Raw genomic sequence first — 19,670 nt, forward strand, 5'->3', positions numbered from 1 at the left:
TGTCTCCAGTGAAATGGAAACTTTGCCTGGGAAGTAAGAAACACATTTTATATGTGCTTAATGCAATATTTCCCTTAATATCTTGGTACCACTCAATAGGTAACTTTTTAAAAAAAATTTCAACAGATTTTAATCAGGAAGTTGTCCCATAAGTGTTGTGGCACCCTGAGTCTTATCCATTAACTACCAATGTAGAAAACTGTGTAGGATGTTAGTTCTTTTAGTTTCTCCAATGGTGACTGGCAAAACAGCTATTGCACTGAATGATGTACCAATCATGGCAGTCATCAATGAAGAAAGTAATGTATTTAGTTATTCTGCAGTATAGGGATTGCACCTGTATATCGTTCGCTTTGTCAAGCCACAGCAATCCTTAATTTTCAGACCCAAAATGAGGCCAGACGGAGACCTGAGGTTGAACTCCACGAGGGTTCAGTAGTTTCATCCATTACTTGGGTTCTTCAGGTGAAAAGAAGCTATTGGAATGTGTTTTACATGCTTCCTGTTGTAAATATACAGTTAAGATGGTGTGCCATGAGATGATAAATGGGATTTGACATGCTAGCCTACAACAGGCTATGGGTTCAAACCTCGCTACTAATGGTCTAACTAGCTTCCTGAACCAGTGAAATAGAAGCCTGGTGGTGACCGCGTGCATGAAGGTTGGAGATCACTCATCTAACATCACTTCTAAAACACTGCTGCACCCTGCCTTATCCCTTCACTCTCCCCAAACTCATTTTAATAAGTATTCCACTTTCCATTTCCATCTTTTTACTTGGCCAACTTAATTGAAACAAAATCTAGGTGGTATAAATCATTTTCTGTAACCCACTGAGAGCTAGTCAAGGCTTTTAAATCAAATTGCTACCCTCTTACTAGCAATCAAGCAGCATTATCCTTCTATTGTGCTATTGCCTATTCTGATGAAGCGAGTGCAATCACAAACACAGTCGTTAAAGTCAATCCCTTTAAGAGACAGGATGTGCATGCATCACCACAAGGCTCTGGCAGTAGCACAGAGCAAGAACAACCAGTGCAAATCAGAACAGCAAGTGGTAGGTCACTCGCCGAGAGAATATGTAAACAGGAGATTGCTATGTTAACATAATGTATCCACTACTTCTGGTCCTGGCTATTAGCTGTGCCTTACATTTATTGCTTAAATTTTTCCTTTTTTTTTTTTTTTTTTAGTTTTCTTTCTTTGGTTTCCTCGTTCTGTGTCAGTCCAAACGCATGCAGTTGATACTTAGGACTACTTTGCTTTTTATAGTGTGTTTAATTGTTAAAGTTCCCGATTGCGCCACTAAATAAGCCTGGTTTCAGCAGGTATTAACGCAGTGCTTATTTGTCTATTTGGGACCCCATTGCGCTGTTATCAGAATCGCTTTGGCGAATATAATGATACCACACCCCAAAATTTATGCCGACATGTGGTGATGGTGCAGACGTGTCTTCAGAATACAATTTCAGCATAGTGAGTCTTTTTTTTTTTTTTTTTTTTTTTACATCTTTGCACCTTTTGTGTGCCACAGATTCAGGGGCAAGTGCTGTTCACGCTTGCACTCGCATTCGTGTTGTGATCAGAATACAGCCCATAGTTTTTTAGTGTAGGTTAATTGTTCAAATACAACCCTATGCAAAATATATACCTAATCACATTAACGTGAATCCAGAATGTTTTGTTTTTACTTTAGTCTTTTTTTCTGTTTTGTTTTTTATTTGTTATTTTTTTATTGCATGAATTTTAAAATAATGTAACGTGATACCAGACATAATGTTACTCATGCTAATAAGAGATGAGAAGATTTTAAAGCTCTGGTATAGCTCTCTTTTTGTACTGTTAGCATGCCTCACCCACCCCCTCTGTCCTGTCTGGTATTGTTTTGGTACCCTCTGCTTTGGATTTTAACATCATCTGGCAACTGATATTCTACAATGAAGACACTTCTGTTGTGCATGTTACCCCTGACACAAACTGAAATATTTATATAAACTGGTGGTTAATTCCATCACACTGAAGGAAACATAAAATCATTAAAATAGCAGACTATCAGCTGGTTTCACATACCGCAATTAGCACTAAACTATATAAGGTTACCCTACCTGTGGTAGTCAACGATTAGAGCTAATCTGGGTTCTGGGAAACTAGCCATTTTAAAAAGTGTATTAATCTCTGTTATATATTGTTGTAAAAATATGTAAATTGACAAGAAGGATCCAGTTTTACTGATGGGGATAAGCAAGGAATCAGTAGTTTTGTAGATTTTCTGTCTCAAAAAGTTTGCCAGGGTTTACACATACTGGATAGTGACCCCTGGTGGTAGAATATTGTTACTGTGGGTATTTTTAATCGTTATAACATGGGTCCATTTGTTGCATATTTTTGTGAATGAAAAACACTACACTAGAAGTATGAAAAACAGTAAGTAGGTGGACTTCAGAATCCTTAAATTAATCTGTGCTTTTTGTAATTCCCTGAACAATTTAATATTTTCTGAATAGAGGGTTGTATCCTACAATTCCTGAACGTTAGTTTCATTGTGTGTTTTTTGTATATCTTGTAAGTTTATGTAATTGTATGTTATTAAATAGTTTAATGTAGGTTTACTCCAAAGAAATGTAAATGTGGCAGTGTTAATAGGGGCACAGTCTTGCTCTAATTATTCTCCTTGTGAGAGTATTACTATACAGGAATACTGACAGACGTACAAGTCAGAAAGCATGCATGTTCTCTTCATTCGTCTGAATCTCGCATCCCATCATGAAACCCTTCATTGGGTCCATCACTATAGCCCCAGGTCCCGGCGCTCCTTCCCCACTCGCTGTGAGTCTCTAGTCCTGTGACGGCCTCTAAACCCCCTGCTTCTCTCCTTCTCACTGCTGTCCAGTTCGAGGCTCCTGGGCCTATACAGGACGGAGCACCCAGCCTGCTAGATTTTGATTTCGATCCGATCAAACCGGCAGTCACCCCAGGCGGGACGGCAGTCTCCCCCGCCTCACAGGTGGGTCATTCTCACAGTGCCAGCACACGGGGCATTTCAGACTGTATTTCTAAAGGCTTCAAGTCTCAGTTTGAGGGGAAAAACTTGGTGGCATATTTTTTATTTACTTTAGTTCTTTAATTAACTTTAATTACACTGAACTAAAACCAACACTATTAAATACACAATCGTGCTGAATCTTAATAAATTCAATGCTTATGTTTTCGACAAGAAGCCTTTTCCAATGACATTGAAAAGACATTGAAAAATACTTATTAACAAACAACTAAGTTAAAAATTCAAAGTGTCAGCTGCTTGTTTCTTATTCTGTACCATTGACGTTGAATTTTATGTTGATTGTAGACAGTAAAAAGTCTGTAAAAAGAAGTATGTCTCAGTCAAGTAGCTGAAATTAAAACGGATGTTTGCTTTACTTGGTTTCTTGTAGTTTTATTTAATTTTATAAACTTGCACAGTACTTGCAAAGTCATATGTACAGACAAATAAGTTGATTTGCAAGTGCCAAAGAAAAGTTATGGTAGAATGAGAGTTCTTACTAGCTGATATAACTGCATGGGGGTTCATGTCTGTTCATACCTCTTCAGGGTAAATATGATGCAGATTCAGTCTAAAACATGCACTCATTCCAGAAAAGGAATAGTTTAGATGAAAGTCTAAATCCCAGTGCAGTATTTCATTTAAATGATTTAAATTAAGAGAAAAATTAGACAAAACTATTCTACAAAATGTCCCTTTATATAATTTTAATCGTGGCGCCTCTGTTCTTACAGAAAGTGATTAGTGAGATTAAATTCAATTCTGTTGTTTATTTAACAAAACAAACACAGGCTATATTCAAAGCTTTTATAACTTAAATATTTTAAATGACCTTTTTAAAACTAAGTTATTTATCTACAGCAATATTCAAACTTACAATTGTTGAATTACTTTGAAACCTTCATACGAACTATCTTTTATCTGGGGATGTAATATTTATATACTTAGTACATAATTTACAGGTTCCACTGGAAACGACTCAATTGTTGTAATTAATTATCCCACATATATATATATATATATATATATATATATATATATATATATATATATATATATATATATACAGCTCTGGAAAAAATTAAGAGACCACTGCAAAATTATCAGTTTCTGTGGTTTTACTATTTATAGGTATGTGTTTGGGTAAAATGAACATTTTTGTTTTATTCTATAAACTGCTGACAACATTTCTCCAAAATTCCAAATAAAAATATTGTAAAATAAGTTCATATTCATTTTTAAACAACACAATACTAATGTTTGAACTTAACTTAGGAAGCGTTCAGAAATCAATATTTGGTGGAATAACCCTGATTTTCAAGCACAGCTTTCATGCGTCTTGGCATGCTCTCCACCAGTCTTTCACATTGATGTTGGGTGACTTTATGCCACTCCTGGCGTAAAAATTCAAGCAGCTCGGCTTTGTTTGATGGCTTGTGACCATCCTTCTTTCTCTTGATCACATTCCAGAGGTATTCAGTGGGGTTCAGGTCTGGAGATTGGGCTGGCCATGACAGGGTCTTGATCTGGTGGTCCTCCATCCACACCTTGATTGACCTGGCTGTGTGGCATGGAGCATTGTCTTGCTGCAAAAACCAATCCTCAGAGTTGGGGAACATTGTCAGAGCAGACGGAAGCAAGTTTTCTTCCAGGACAACCTTGTACTTGGCTTGATTCATGCCAAAGCTGCCCGATTCCAGCCTTGCTGAAGCACCCCCAGATCATCACCGATCCTCCACCACATTTCACAGTGGGTGCGAGACACTGTGGCTTGTAGGCTTCTCCAGGTCTCCGTCTAACCATTAGATGACCAGGTGTTGGGCAAAGCTGAAAATTGGACTCATCTGGGGGTGCTTCAGCAAGGCTGGAATCAGGCAGATTTGTCTTTGTGAAGGACGCATGAATCAAGCCAAGTACAAGGTTGTCCTGGAAGAAAACTTGCTTCCTTCTGCTCTGACAATGTTCCCCAACTCTGAGGATTGGTTTTTCCAGCAGGACAATGCTCCATGCCACACAGCCAGGTCAATCAAGGTGTGGATGGAGGACCACCAGATCAAGACCCTGTCATGGCCAGCCCAATCTTCAGACCTGAACCCCATTGAAAACCTCTGGAATGTGATCAAGAGAAAGAAGGATGGTCACAAGCCATCAAACAAAACCAAGCTGCTTGAATTTTTGGGCCAGGAGTGGCATAAAGTCACCCAACATCAATGTGAAAGACTGGTGGAGAGCATGCCAAGACGCATGAAAGCTGTACTTGAAAATCAGGGTTATTCCACCAAATATTGATTTCTGAACTCTTCCTAAGTTAAAACATTAGTATTGTGTTGTTTAAAAATGAATATGAACTTATTTTCTTTGCATTATTCAAGGTCTGACAACTCTGCATCTTTTTTGTTATTTTGACCAGTTGTCATTTTCTGCAAATAAATGCTCTAAATGACAATATTTTTATTTGGAATTTGGGAGAAATGTTGTCAACAGTTTATAGAATAAAACAAAAATGTTCATTTTACCCAAACACATACCTATAAATAGTAAAACCACAGAAACTGATAATTTTGCAGAGGTCTCTTAATTTTTTCCAGATTAAAAAAACAGTAGAAACACAGAAACTGATAATTTTGCAGAGGTCTTGGCTTCTTTACCCTTTTTTTTTCCTGATTTTCATTGTATATAATATATATATAATATATATATATATATATATATATATATATATAATATATATATATATATAGAAATCCTATGTATTCCCGTGGTGTTTAAGAGGGTTGGAATTAGGATTAATTTAGATTTTGTTAAAAAAATATATATATATAAAAAACTGAAGATAAATATTTAATTTAGTTAAAAACAACTAACAATTGATTTGGCATTCCTAAATAGTGTTTATTAATATTTGTATAATCTGCTGTTTTAATGCTGTTATGATAACAATGCAACACCACGGATTTCTCCCAACCTAGTCCATTACAACTGTTAAATGTGTCATATATACTCAAAACTGAAGATAAATAAAATAGTTCATGTAAATACATTTAATTTAGTTAAAAACAACTAACAATTGATTTGGCATTCCTAAATAGTGTTTATTAATATTTGTATAATCTGCTGTTTTATAATGTATGTTTCAGTTGGGTGTAGCAGTAGCAAAACAATATATGTGTACTATAGCAAGAAGGCAAGGTAGAGATACTACAATATAGAGCACTGCAGCTTGAGGGAAAATGTGTTTTTTACACAACGCACTATAAAACAATGGATATTTAAATAGCCATTAACTTCAAAATACATTTTTACCCTGTTTTACTTTACCTTGTTTTTAATAATATTTTCAGTTATTCTGAGTAGTTATTTCATTTTATCATTTTATTCATATGGCCTGTGGAGTGCATTGAATTGTTTTGAAAAGCCCAGCAACTTATAAAAACTGCTGAAACTTCCCATTGGCCTCTACAGGAAGTTGTTATAAAAATTAAAAATAATCTCCTTCTGTCAGTTATTGCTGTATCTTGTGTTACATGTACAATGCGGACTGGGCAGTAAGTTAGATTGTATAAACATAGTATTATGGCAATGCAAATGAAAAGACAAAACAGTCAAAATTGCATAGGTTCTACTTTCGAAAAACATTTAGGGGCTAAATAAAGGGACATGCTGGTAGCTGCGGAGAATCACTAACCGGAAGGTCAAAGTGCAGGAGAAATTAGAAATACTGGCAACTTTTGAAAGCGATGACCCCAGTCATACTAAAAAAAATTAAAAAATCTTAAGTGGCACTTAAGTGGCACTAAAAGGTAAGTTCAATGTTATTTATATGCTACTTCATCTTACTTTATTTCCTCCTATAAAAGGTTGGTGGAAACACCATATTTAAGAAATGATGAAGATTGAAATGTAGTATGGCAATGGTAGAACACTTTGGCTTCCTGTCAGTTCTGTTGCAAAACTTCCAACCAGCTCCTTTACTATTGAATTGATCTTCAGAAGAGCTTCAGAAAAGTGCAATGGAACAGACTGGAAGGGCCAAGGTTGCCCACCATGGCAATGGACACATCCAGTAATCCCTACTGTTATTATACTGTGTGTGCTTTTGTTGATCTGTACCAGGCTTCTTGTATTGATGCCTTCTCTGTTTTATTCTTGTTGAAATGCGTAGGCCTTGCCTTGGGATTTATGGGAGGTAAGCAAGCACTCCAATTATTTGTATCTCTACATCTCCTGGTATCAAAGCATGCTCATCCCATCCCTTCGATCTCTACATGACCTCTTGGTGAACACTTCCTCTCCCATATTCCTCAAAGCACCCTATTGTCTGTAGCTCTGCTTTGCAGCTGGCTTTGGAGTTCGGCCCAAACCGAATCTTTTTCATATCTTCCCTGTTTTTGACATCATTTTCAAACTCCTTCCTATTTTGTCTGTGGTAACTTTACTCTTCAGCCGCCTTAATTAGCCTGCCGCCTTGCCTTCGGCTCGTTCAACGGTCCACATGGTATCACAAGCTTTGATGCCGTGGAGAAGCCATTGTTGTCATGCATTTATACGAGGGGCCGCACCCAGAGGCAGATTCAGAAACGTTTCAAGCTATAAACAGGCAGTACCTAATTGTATAAAACAGAAAACTAGAATCCCAGAAGTAGTTTGTCATAGTACCCCTCCCCCATATAATGTAGGAATACCGCAACACATAGACATATCTACGTATGCTATAGTTCACACTTTATAGTTTTAAATATATCTAATGAACTGCTAATCCAATTGTGATTCAACTTCTTAAGGACAAAGTAGGTATTTTATACAGTGGAATGTCTCACATCTGACCGTCATATAACCGCCCTGACCAATTAACTGCCCACGCTTAGTACAGGGGTAGTGGCGTTGGCAGCATGTGCAGCGTCCACAGCATCCACGATGGCAACAAAAAGAAAGCATATTGTTTTAACAATCCAACAAAAATTGGAAATTCTGTCATGACTTGAAAAGGGAGAAACTAGGGAAAAGATAACAGCAGATTTTGGGAAAGACAAAAGTACCATGACAGGTATTAAGAAGGCAGAACCAAATCTAAAATAGTTTGTGGGATCAGCAGAATCGTTCAGTGCTTACAAACAGAAAAATAATGTGAGGTGCTCAAGATGATCAACTGGACAAAGCAGTACCTGGTTTGTACAAAGGAGAAATGAAGGGATGCCAATTTGTGGTCCAGTTCTGAGTGATAAAGCCAAACAGTAAAACACTATGCTGGACAGTGATCTTCAGTTCAAGGCTTCAGCTAACTGGCTGAAGCACTTTCAGCTTTTAATTTTAGTCCACTTTTAATTTAATCCGCTTTTAATCCACTTTTTTAGTTGGATATGCGACACGGTACTATACTTACATTTTTACTAATGTCTAGAGAACAGCCTTTCAGCTAATGCTGTTGTGAACATGTGTAACTGTTTGAGTCCCTGAGTGCTGGGTGTAGACCCCTTCCTGCAATGACTATGAAAATGGTGGCAAATCCACAGCTTTGATGTGGTTGCTGTTGTAAGGATCGTCCTGCAGCTGTGCTGTGATGGTGTGCACTGCTGTGTATCTTGCACATGGCATCCATGCTCTTCTCTTCAGTGCTGTTCTGAATTTTCTCTGGGATGTTCTACGGGTCATCACCCCCTGCTCCTCAATTTCACCAGAACAATAAACTGTCCAGAGTTTCCAAGAAGGCTGTGCACAGACAGACACAAAAATACTTTTGATATCACATGTTTATTGTATTACCTGTTTATTGTCCTTTTTATGTATGTTATGTAATTCTCTATTTTTGTTTCATTTTTGTTATATATTCCCCAGAGATGATTTTCTGAAGTGAGGAGGGATAGCATGTTAGTGTTGCAGAGGCTTCAGCGCTCAGTGCTTTACCAATGGGCTTGGGTGCTCAGTGCTTTACCAATGGGCTTGGGTGCTCAGTGCTTTACCAATGGGCTTGGGTGCTCAGTGCTTTACCAATGGGCTTGGGTGCTCAGTGCTTTACCAATGGGCTTGGGTGCTCAGTGCTTTACCAATGGTCTTCAGTGCACAGCACAACACAAATATGCTTCCCCATCACACTAAAAAATCTTGTCAGAACAAACTTTCCAATTTTATTTCAGTTTTGTCTGATAGTTGTTTGATACCTCCTGAAGAGTACAATATTCACATGCACTTTTGGTTACATTCTGGAATCTTGCCAGCCACTTCTTGGAAATGATTGCAAAGATGAAGGCATTTTTCCGTGCATAAATAAAACATTAAAAAGGCATCCACAACTCGCCAAAAAAGCCTCTTTCATTGTACAGCAATTGACCTTCATCAGGAAATGCAGTGGGATTAAGGTAGCTGAATTTGAAAAAAAACAACTTCACTTCTCTAAACTGTCTCTCGTGTTCTTTTTTCTTTGCATTCCTGTACCTCCTGTTTTTCTGCCTTCCTCGTTCCCCTATCCCTGTGCTCTGTTCCGCCCCCCTCCCTCCCAGCCTGAGCAGGCTCCTCCTGCAGTTGTGGAGCCGGTTGAGGAGGAGAGCGGGGGCGACAGAGCCTCCGATCAGCACTGCAATGACAGTGCCCCTACCGACAGCAGCTTTGCTGTGGAGTGGTCCAGCCAGCCCACTGACCCTCCCGCAGAGACCGAGTACCAGAAAGTAAGTGGAGAGACCCAATCCCTAAACAAGAATATACACGGGATGTATTCTGAGATTTCCATGCAGCTCAGCATCTGCAGAGGTCTTATTTACTTTCATCTCCACAGGCCTGAGTTTTAATCCACCTCACTTGAGGTTGGAAGTCTCATCTTTTTCCAAATCACTTGGATTGCAGTACTGCATATTCATGATCCACTAATATGGTCCTTAATCTCCTTATTTATTTATTTTTTTTATTTTTGTAAATCATTTTTGGTGTTTTTTATTTACTGGAAATGTTTAGGTGTTCTTGTATGTTTGTATCACACCTACATGTTTTGCTGTAGTTTGTAAACTGCTTATCAAGTGATGATTAAAACTTGAGATGGAAATGTTTAAATAAAAGGATTAGAGGTATATCTATCCTCCTCAGATAAAACATTTCTTCATAAGTTTTTAGGTAATAAAAAGTTGTTGTTGAACAGGGTCAGTAGATATTAAAAATGTTTGGATTTTCTTAAAAATTGCCTTAAAATTTTGAAATGTGAGTTTGCTCTGGAAGACCTGCTTGGAACTGAACTGTCCAACTCACGGCTCTTGAACCATACAAACCACATGTGGACATGAAGTGTGCTGTTTAAGACTCTGGGCAATCCGTAGTTTTTTGGTTGTGTTTTGTACTATATGTTTGTGATTGACCATCAACATATCTTTTTTAGATAAAAAGGTTGTACAACTTTGGGTTAGAAATAATCGCCACTTGGGCTCCAGGGTTGGTTTCTCAGTCCCTTTCTGCTCCTCTGGGGTGGAGGCAGATATCAAGGCTGACATACTATGAAACATGAACTGATGTCAGACCATGCTCGGTATTAGGCACCACAGCCAAACCATGTTCAACTACGCATTTCCATTGTCCCAATGTTATAGCAATCCTTGCCCACGAAACACTCCTGGTGAGTTTACAGAATGTCTGGAATAGGATCTGGTCCTGACTCCTATGCCATGGCTGTGCTGGAGAGTGTAGATATTGTCACTGTATGTAACCCCCCCCCAGGCCCTGCTTAGATCAAATGATAATCCAAATCTCTGTCTTTCTCAGGCTGAAAAGGCAAAAGCGAGCACTGACATTGCTGGGACTGATTCTGCTGCTGCTACCTCTGCCACGTCCGTGAGTATCTTGTATTATGTGTACAGCTGCTGTTTGGAGGTGGTCTATTTTATAGGTCTTGGCAAACTATTTAACAGTGAGGTCGTAATATCTCTTGAGAGAAAACACTGGCTGGAATAATGTAAACTTAAAGGGTGGTAGTATTAAGATCTGATTGAAAGAATAGGAGCACCCCAAAAGAGCAATGTTCTTGTATTGACGCTGTGCTATAGGCTCAAGTAAATGTACAGAATGTTGTAAAAAGTCAAGCACTTACCAGGTATCTGCTGTTAAGCTCATATATTTGTTATTATAACATTTTGAAAAAAACAGTGAAGCACATTCACGCAGGTGCGTTGCAGACAGTAACACAATTGTAGCCGTGTCTGCGTGAATGCGCTTCATTGTTTTTTCATAATGATGTTATAGTATTAAGATCTGTAATATTGTATACAGTACCGGTCACAAGTTTTAGAACACCTCCATTTTTCCAGTTTTTATTGAAATTTATGCAGTATAGTGTCTCAGTGTACTCTAAAATTAAAGCATAGAACAAATAAACAATTGGAGATAAAAAAGAAATCATGGAATCATTTTGTTTAACAAAATTTAATCTGAATTTTTGACTCAAAGTAGCCACCTTTTGCAGATATAACAGCTGAAAACTCTCGTGGCATTCTTTCTACAATGGAAATCAAATATTGTTCGGAAAGTTCTTCCCAACACTGTTGCAGAAGTTCCCACAAATGTGTTGCACTTGTAGGTTGCTTTGCTTTCACTCTTCTGTCCAGTTAATCCCAAACCAGCTCGAAGGGGTTTAAGTCTGGAGACTCTGTGCTGGCCATTCCATGATTTGAAGCCTACCGTCTTGTTCTTTTCTTCTAAGGTAGTTCTGACTTAGCCTGGAGGTATGTTTTGGGTCATTATCTTGCTGTAGGATGAACCCCTGACCAACTAGGCGTATACCAGAGGGTATTGCATGGCGCTGCAAAATGCTGTGGTAGCCATTTTGGTTCAGGTGCTACTCGCTCTGTGCAAGTTGCCAACTCTGGATCCAGCAAAAGAGCCCCAGACCATCATGCTTCCTCCTCCATGTTTGACAGTTGGTGTCACACACCGAGGAACCATCCTTTCGCCTATTCGACGGCGTACAAAAACCCTGCATGATGAACCGAAGATTTCAAATTTTAATTCATCGGTCCATAAAACTTTCTTCCAGTCTTCAGTAGTCCACTGGCGGTACTTCATGGTCCAGGCAAGCCTCTTTTTCTAATTTTGCCATCTTAGCAATGGCTTTCTTACTGCCAATCGACCTGTCAAACCTGCAGCTCGATGTCTTCTCTTCACAGTTGAAACTGAGACTTGCTTACTTCGACTAGTGTTAAGCTGTGCTTGAAGCTGTTGTCCTGTGAGCCGCCTATCATGCAAGCTGTTGACTCTCAGAAACTTGTCTTCTGATTCTGTTGTGGCTTTGAGTCAGCCAGACCTCTTCCTGTCAAAGTTTCCTCCAGTTTCCAAGTGCCTTTTGATGGTGTAGGAAACTGTACTCACTGACACCTTGGCTTTCTTTGCAATTTCTCTAAAGGAAAGACCTACACTTTTAAGGGTTATAATGGTTTGTCTGTCATCCTTTGTTAATTGCCTTTTTTTCGGCATTATGATAGCAATGTACTACTTCCTGCAGTACAGTACTGTCCAAATAATGCTTAAGAGGGTGTAGTAACATAGCCTGTTCCAACACTTCTTTTATACAGACAGAGGGTTTGTAAGTAATCAACAAAAGTTGGGACACCTGTAGGAATTGTTAGCATCAACTTTCAAGGCTTAATTTACCTCCATTGCTGCAGAACAGCTATAAGTTGTTAACCCATTACTTGTTCCCTGAAAAAGGCCTTTTTGTATAACTCTGAAATGTACATTATTTTTCAGTTTTTGGTAACCTAAACTTTTTTTTTTTTTTTTAACCTCTGGTAGTTTACCACTTACCTTTGTACCATTTCAGGTTGTTCACTGGACTTGAACTGCTTAAATTTCAATAAAAACTGGAAAAATGGGGGTGATCTAAAACTTTTGACGGGTAGTGTAGATGTAACCCCACCCTGGTCACTCTGCCTGCAGAGTACAGACAATTTGTTTGCTGTGGTCCAGATGAAGTGGAATGGGAATGAACACAATGCTAAATAGGTTGGTAAGGTTAAACGAGATGATCCTGGTTTTCAGCGGTAGAATGGTGAATTGGTTGAAAGCTGCTATGCGTAAACTATTAGTAATATGATCAAATCAATTGCAGTACTGTATGTTACCCAGAATTAGCAGTACTATAAAATGCAGGGGAAAAAATATTGTAATGTAGTGACATATAACACACTCTAGTAAGGTATTTAAACAAAATGTAATAATGCCAATGTTCCGGTACACTTAATAGTAATATACAAAATAAACAATATACTATAAAATTGCTGGTAACAGTCTATATTAATAATAAAGCAAACGTACAACAGTTTGGAGTTTTCAGAATAAAAACCTTTCTTTTATTTTCCACTGTCAGACACACACACTTAAAATAGTATTGGAGATCTCCGTTCACCTGGGCAAATAAAATAGTAAATAAAACCCGTCCCCAACTATCCATGCAGTTCCCAAAATAGATTACCTTTTATATTTTAAACTAGTATTGGGCCTATAGACTTTAGCAAAACACTATCTTACCATTATGTATGAGGGGGGAAAAATACCAGCAACGAGTTATGAAAAGAAGAAAAACAGCACTTTCAGGACAGTAACCGCCAGATAAAAACCCAATACACAAACAAAATGAACAAGGTGATTACCAATAATGAAAAACAAAAAACACAATAATACAAAGGAAACGACATAACTCAAAATCAACAAAAATCCAACGTCCTTTCTTTTATGTTTCAACAGTCCTAATTAAATTAAGCTGTTTAATTTTAGTTGGTATAGTTGTGCACTTGATGAGAAGAAAACAGATTGGGAGGTCTCAGAAAGTATTTGAAATTTGTAATCCAAAGATATTAAAACACAGTTCCCAAGAGGGCTAAAAAAAAATCTCTACAGCAGTTCAGAACAATAAAAATGTATTTACATTTTTTTTTTTAAACTTGCCATAGCGGGCGGTAACTAATTGTTGTCTTCACCCCATATGGCAAATGATTACAGTTCACCGGGGACTTAATTACAAAATGTTAGCTGTACAAAAACTGATGAAGATAAAAACAAAACAAGAACAACCCATTCACCCACGACACCGGCTCTCCCTCTCTCTTGGTCCCGGCGATCAGACAGCATCCCCGGCTTCACAGCTACAGTGGTTCCAGTAGATGATGAATCCCTTGTTGTTGTTCCAGGTTAAAGTCACAGGCCTTTTTAAGAAGCCTTACAAGAATACTGTACTAATTTGAAGACAAATAAAATTGCCAGAGGGAAAAATGGTTGATGTCTTTTCCTGGTCACCACTATAGAATTATCAGAGGCTATAGTTTAACTTTCCGCTGCTAAGAAAAATAATAAAGGACTCCGGTAAGAGTCTACTAAGTTAACTGGCTAAGGCTAAGAAAAAAGAAGGCAGACTTGCTTGTCTGTCTCGCTAGTTTGCCCAGTTAGTTTGCTTTGTTTTTGTGGGGTAACAAGTTTTTATGAATGTCCCAGGCAGAGGTTGCCGTACCTGGGCACTCTGGGTTCTGATTGGTTTATGTAAAATATATGCCAAACCTATTAATATTATTGGACCACAGAAACACAGACAACATTCTATTAAAACCCCACGAAAAAGAGAATAAAGGGGGGGGGAGGGTCATCAGGGGTGCTTACAGTATACTCTGCCTGGGAAAAGACAAAGGTTCATTTTCTTGCTCATGAGCAGTATCGCATTCAACACATAACCCTAACCCTAACGCAGTGAACACTGTGCTCCATAACAGTTAGACAGTACACAGCAGCTCGCACCAGCTGATAACCAGCTGCGCACATAAGCAGAAATGCATGCGCTGGACCGCAGTGGCTGCTGTGCTTTGACCAAACTGAAGCGGTACAGGCGAGAGAAGAAGAGAAAATTTAAAATTACATAGACACATTTTTAACGGGTGTTACACTGATATTATACAACCGTGAAACTGACCGAATCTCAATACTGTACCAGTAATTTCATTTCATATGAAATTTATAAATCAATTCGTCAGAATAGCAAAAAGTATTTTTTTCATACAAGTGTTGATGACTGTGAAATCAAAGTACCAGTACAGTATCTGCATACAATGAAATCCACTGTGGAATAATATTAGTTTAACTTTCTAATACCAAATAATACAAATCTTCCAAATAGCGATACACTAAAAACAAATCCACGGCAGAAACAATTGGGTTTTAAACTAACCAAGGAACAAACATTAGTAGAACTTCAGATCATTTTGGCAGACGTATAAACAAGTTTGACAGGTGGTGAGCGGTAAGGAAACATTTAAAATCTTGTATTTTTCGTGTGACAATTCTAAGTGATTCAGCCAAGGAGAAGCAGACAGTTACCCATAAATGATGTGACTGTCGAGGCAAAACTTAAAAAGATTGTTATAAAACATTTTTTTGTTGTGTTTTTTTTTTGGCATATCACTGTGCAAGTTAGTAACTTATTTCAGTAATGGAGTGCTCATTGAAACTGAAAGGGTTTGCTTATGTGGATGCTCGGAAACTGGCGAGGTGCAGTAAAAAATCACGTCACCAGGTCAGTCCTGCTGCAGTCCACAGAGCAGTGGCTTGGCAGGCAGTAGCAGTCGAGCAGCAGGAGTATTAAAGTAGAGGGGTTATGTTATGATCACTCTCAATATTGTTTACTATCCTCTTGGACATGGTTTATTGCTCTATAGCATAAGCATTCTAGTTCAGGTTACAGACTTCCTTCTTGAAGTATTTTCCTACATGGAAGACAAATATATAAAAAGAAATGTTTCAAAATATATTTACAGTAGAAACATATAGTGCATTATACAAAAATGAACCAGGATCTTGTCTCCATGGCAACACTGGAGTTTCGTTGGTCAGCAGTTTTGGCCTCAAAGGCTAAGTTTTGCTGGGGAAGCTCTTTTTCTATAGCGGACCATGGTTTTATTAAAACAGTTATTCATTTGTTAACCCCTTCCCTCCCCTTTAATGCTGCAACCCGAGGCAAAATACTTACATTTTTACTAATATCTAGAGAACAGCCTTTCCAATTGACTCCAAGTTTGTCAGTGCACAGCACAACACTAATATGCTTACCTATCACGCTCCAGATAGAACAAACTCTCCAATTCTATTTCATTTCAGTCCATGATACTTGTTTGGTACCTCTTGAATAGTACAGTATTCACGTGCACGTTTAGATTGGCTGAGCATTGGCAGTGTCTTCATGACATAATACATATCGCGACACACAGGTCATGATACGACACACAGGTCATGATACGACACACAAATTTCACAATTATTGTCCCATTTGATTTTAATGGTTTTCTGATTCATATTTAAAATAAAATTTAAAACAATATTAAATGCTGCTGCTGCTGCTGCTGATTTAAAAATACAAAAATCTATACAATTGAGCAGCTTTGGGGTGGGGGGGGATTTGAAAAAAATATTCTGTATCATAGTTATCTTTATGGAGATTAATTTTAACCAAATACTGCAGGTGAATGCTAACCTCTGCATGGCGTTTTGTTTTACACGTTGACATAATTCAGAAATAGATTCAGTAATATAAGGACTGGTAAGAAGGGTGCACCTTGGCTCCTAAGTATGTATACATTACTTTTCCACAATGTCATAGTGATGCAAATGAAATGCACTTGGGACTGGTAATGTTTTTAGCGCTCACAGATGCTTCTGATAGTTTTGAACGATTTTAATGTTTCCAGTGTAGGTTATACATACCGAGTAGTAGATGTTACACCTACATTGGCTGTGTAATGATGATGATGATGATGATGATGAAGATGAAGATGATGCTAAACTAATGTACCGCTGGTCTGATGATGATGATACTAAACTAATGTACCGCCAGTCTGATGATTACGATGAACCTAAATGAATGCAGCTCCGGTCTGATGATGTTCTTTAAAATGAGATTTGTTGTATTCCCTGAGAACAGGTACTTGATTCTTGTTTCATAGTTGGACATAACATGACTCTTAGCAAGAACTTAACGTAAGTCCTTGAATCAAAAAAATATCCATTAAGGCCACATTTTTAATTTTAAATATGCCGGCACACAGGTTGAATTTTACCGTGTTGCCTTCCATCATTAAATAAGGTGCGATGATCAACAATAACCCATCTCCGTTAAACTTTCCGGTTCGCTTCTAGCGGGCTTGACAAAAACATACTTTACACGTGGTGATGGAAAATTTGGGCTGAGGCTGCTAGAGTACATACTAATACATTTTATTCTTGGATTTTCAGTAGAGACTCCACCGTGTTTTTTTTTTTTTACATGCAGTCTCATATTTATCTTTAAAAAAAAAACGCAGTGTACCGATACAAATGACCCCTGAATCGATAATTGTATCATCAGGAAAAATATCACAGGTCACCGTGGAAATCGATGGATCGGCACACCCCTACCAGCCAATTCTTGAAATTTATTTCAAAGGTGAAGGCGTCTTCCATGCACAAGTAAAACATCCACAACTCGCCAAAGAAGCCCCTTTCATTGAACAGCAATTGACCTTCATCAGGAAGCGCAGTGGGATAAGGTAGCTGAATTTGAAAAAACAACTTCACTTCTCTAAACTGTCTCTCGTGTTCTTTTTTCTTTGCATTCCTGTACCTCCTGTTTTTCTGCCTTTCTCGTTCCCCTATCCCCGCGCTCTGTTCCGCCCCCCTCCCTCCCAGCCTGAGCAGGCTCCTCCTGCAGTTGTGGAGCTGGTTGAGGAGGAGAGCGGGGGCAACAGAGCCTCCAATCAGTACTGCGATGACAGTGCCCCTACCGACAGCAGGTTTGCTGTGGAGTGGTCCAGCCAGCCCACTGACCCTCCCGCAGAGACCGAGTACCAGAACGTAAGTGGAGAGACCCAATCCCTAAACATGAATATACACAGGATGTATTCTGAGATTTCCATGCAGCTCAGCATCTGCAGCGGTCTTATTTACTTTCATCTCCACAGGCCTGAGTTTGAATCCACCTCACTTGACTTTGGAGGGCTCAGCTTAGCCCCAGTGGACATTATTCCTGATCAAATGAGTGGTAATGAACTAGAACAGGCCCACTATGAAAAAGATCTTGGTATTGTAGTGGGCTCATAGCCACCAGTATCCAGACTTGGTTACTTTGCAAGATGTGTAGACTAAAACAAGGGAGGTAATGGTGTGGTTGTATAATTCCCTGGTGAGACCATACTGGGATTCATTTTTGGTGTAAATACCACAGAAGGAGCATTTCAGGTCTGAGGTGCGCTTGCTTGCTGAGCTGTGAGGGGAAGCTCTCATGGCCCCTGATTGCACCGCATTGAATGTAGCTAGTGCCAAAGTTATTGGACAACACTGGATATGGAGCACTTGTCTTCCACAAAGACATTGCTATGACATGGCGATCAGTACATTGGACTGCAGTTCTGCACGTTCATGAGCCACCAGTATGGTCCTTAATCAGGGTCAGGAGGGGTTCAATTTCAAGTTTTTGATTTTCTTTTGGTTTTCTGAAGTGAGCTTCCTCTGGAAGATCAGTGAAACCTGAATTAGAACCGAACTGTCCAACTCATAGTTCTTGAACCATACAAACCAAATATCTGGATATGATCAGTTCCACTGTGGAATAATATTCATCTAACTTTCTAATACCAAATAATTCTAATAGTGATACATTTAAAACAAATCCACGGCAGTAGGAATGCGGTTTAAATGGGGTTTTGAGTTAAAATCTTAACCAAGGAACAAACATTAGTAGAGCTTCTGATTTCTTTTTTGGAAGGTGTATAAACAAGTTGCACTGGTGGTGAGCAGTAAGGATTTACATTTTAATTCTTATATTTTTCGTGTTGCAATTCTAAGTGATTTAGCCACAGAGAAGCAGACCGTTACCTTCAAACCTAGAAGGATTGCTCCAATGGACACTCCTAGTTTATTTGTTTTGTTTTTGTTTTTTTGGCATATCACTGTGCATGTTAATAATTTTCTTCATGCTAAGTAATGGAGTGCTTGCAGAAAGGGTTTGCTTATGTAGACGCTCGGAAACTGGCGAGATGCAGTCAAAAATCACGTCACCAGGTCAGTCCTGCTGCAATCCACAGAGCAGTGGCTTGGCAGGCAGTAGCAGTTGAGCACGAGGAGTAAGACAGTAGAGGGGTTATGTTGTGATCACTCTCTATAGAACAGCCCTGTTGTGCAAGGAGTCAATACTGTGTACTATCCTCTTGCTCATGGTCTATTGCTCTACAGCATATGCATTCCACCCATAAATAAGTAAAGTTCAGGTTACAGACTTCCTTCTTGAAGTATTTTCCCACATGGAAGATACATATCGAAATTATATTTGCAGTAGAAATATATATTGAAAATTCAAAAATGGCTGCTGAAATATATTGGAAGTGTATTTCATTTGTAGTTAAATATAGTTCTGACATTCATTTTTTGAGATATATTTAAAACAATAAATGGAGATGTACTGTATATGGTTAGTAAAAAGTGGACATTGCTAATTTGTACATGTAATAAAAAATGTGGAATTTAAGCAAAGTTGAATTGTATTGTAAAACTTTTTCTTCTTTCAAATCAGTACCCCTGGCAGAGGGGCATTTGATGTATTTACAAAAAAAGGTTATTTGCAGTGATTACCAAGACTGGTACTAAATCCAGTGT

The 19,670-nt window shown here is 38.5% G+C and overlaps 1 protein-coding gene across 5 annotated transcripts in view; it reads left to right on the forward strand.

Moving 5' to 3' along the window:
• Positions 1-19,670, forward strand: part of LOC121323699 (myc box-dependent-interacting protein 1) — a 93,019-nt gene that overhangs the window by 65,599 nt on the left and 7,750 nt on the right. For 4 of the 5 annotated variants that reach the window (XM_041264897.1, XM_041264898.1, XM_041264899.1 and 1 more), the window contains 4 exons: positions 2,892-3,005; positions 7,204-7,227; positions 9,536-9,700; positions 10,779-10,847. In XM_041264897.1, coding sequence (XP_041120831.1) covers positions 2,892-3,005; positions 7,204-7,227; positions 9,536-9,700; positions 10,779-10,847 — 372 coding nt within the window. The remainder of the gene's footprint in view (positions 1-2,891; positions 3,006-7,203; positions 7,228-9,535; positions 9,701-10,778; positions 10,848-19,670) is intronic. The other variant, XM_041264902.1, reaches the window with a different exon arrangement.

This window comes from Polyodon spathula, chromosome 11 (genome assembly GCF_017654505.1).
Source record: "Polyodon spathula isolate WHYD16114869_AA chromosome 11, ASM1765450v1, whole genome shotgun sequence".
Lineage (NCBI taxonomy): Eukaryota > Metazoa > Chordata > Actinopteri > Acipenseriformes > Polyodontidae > Polyodon > Polyodon spathula.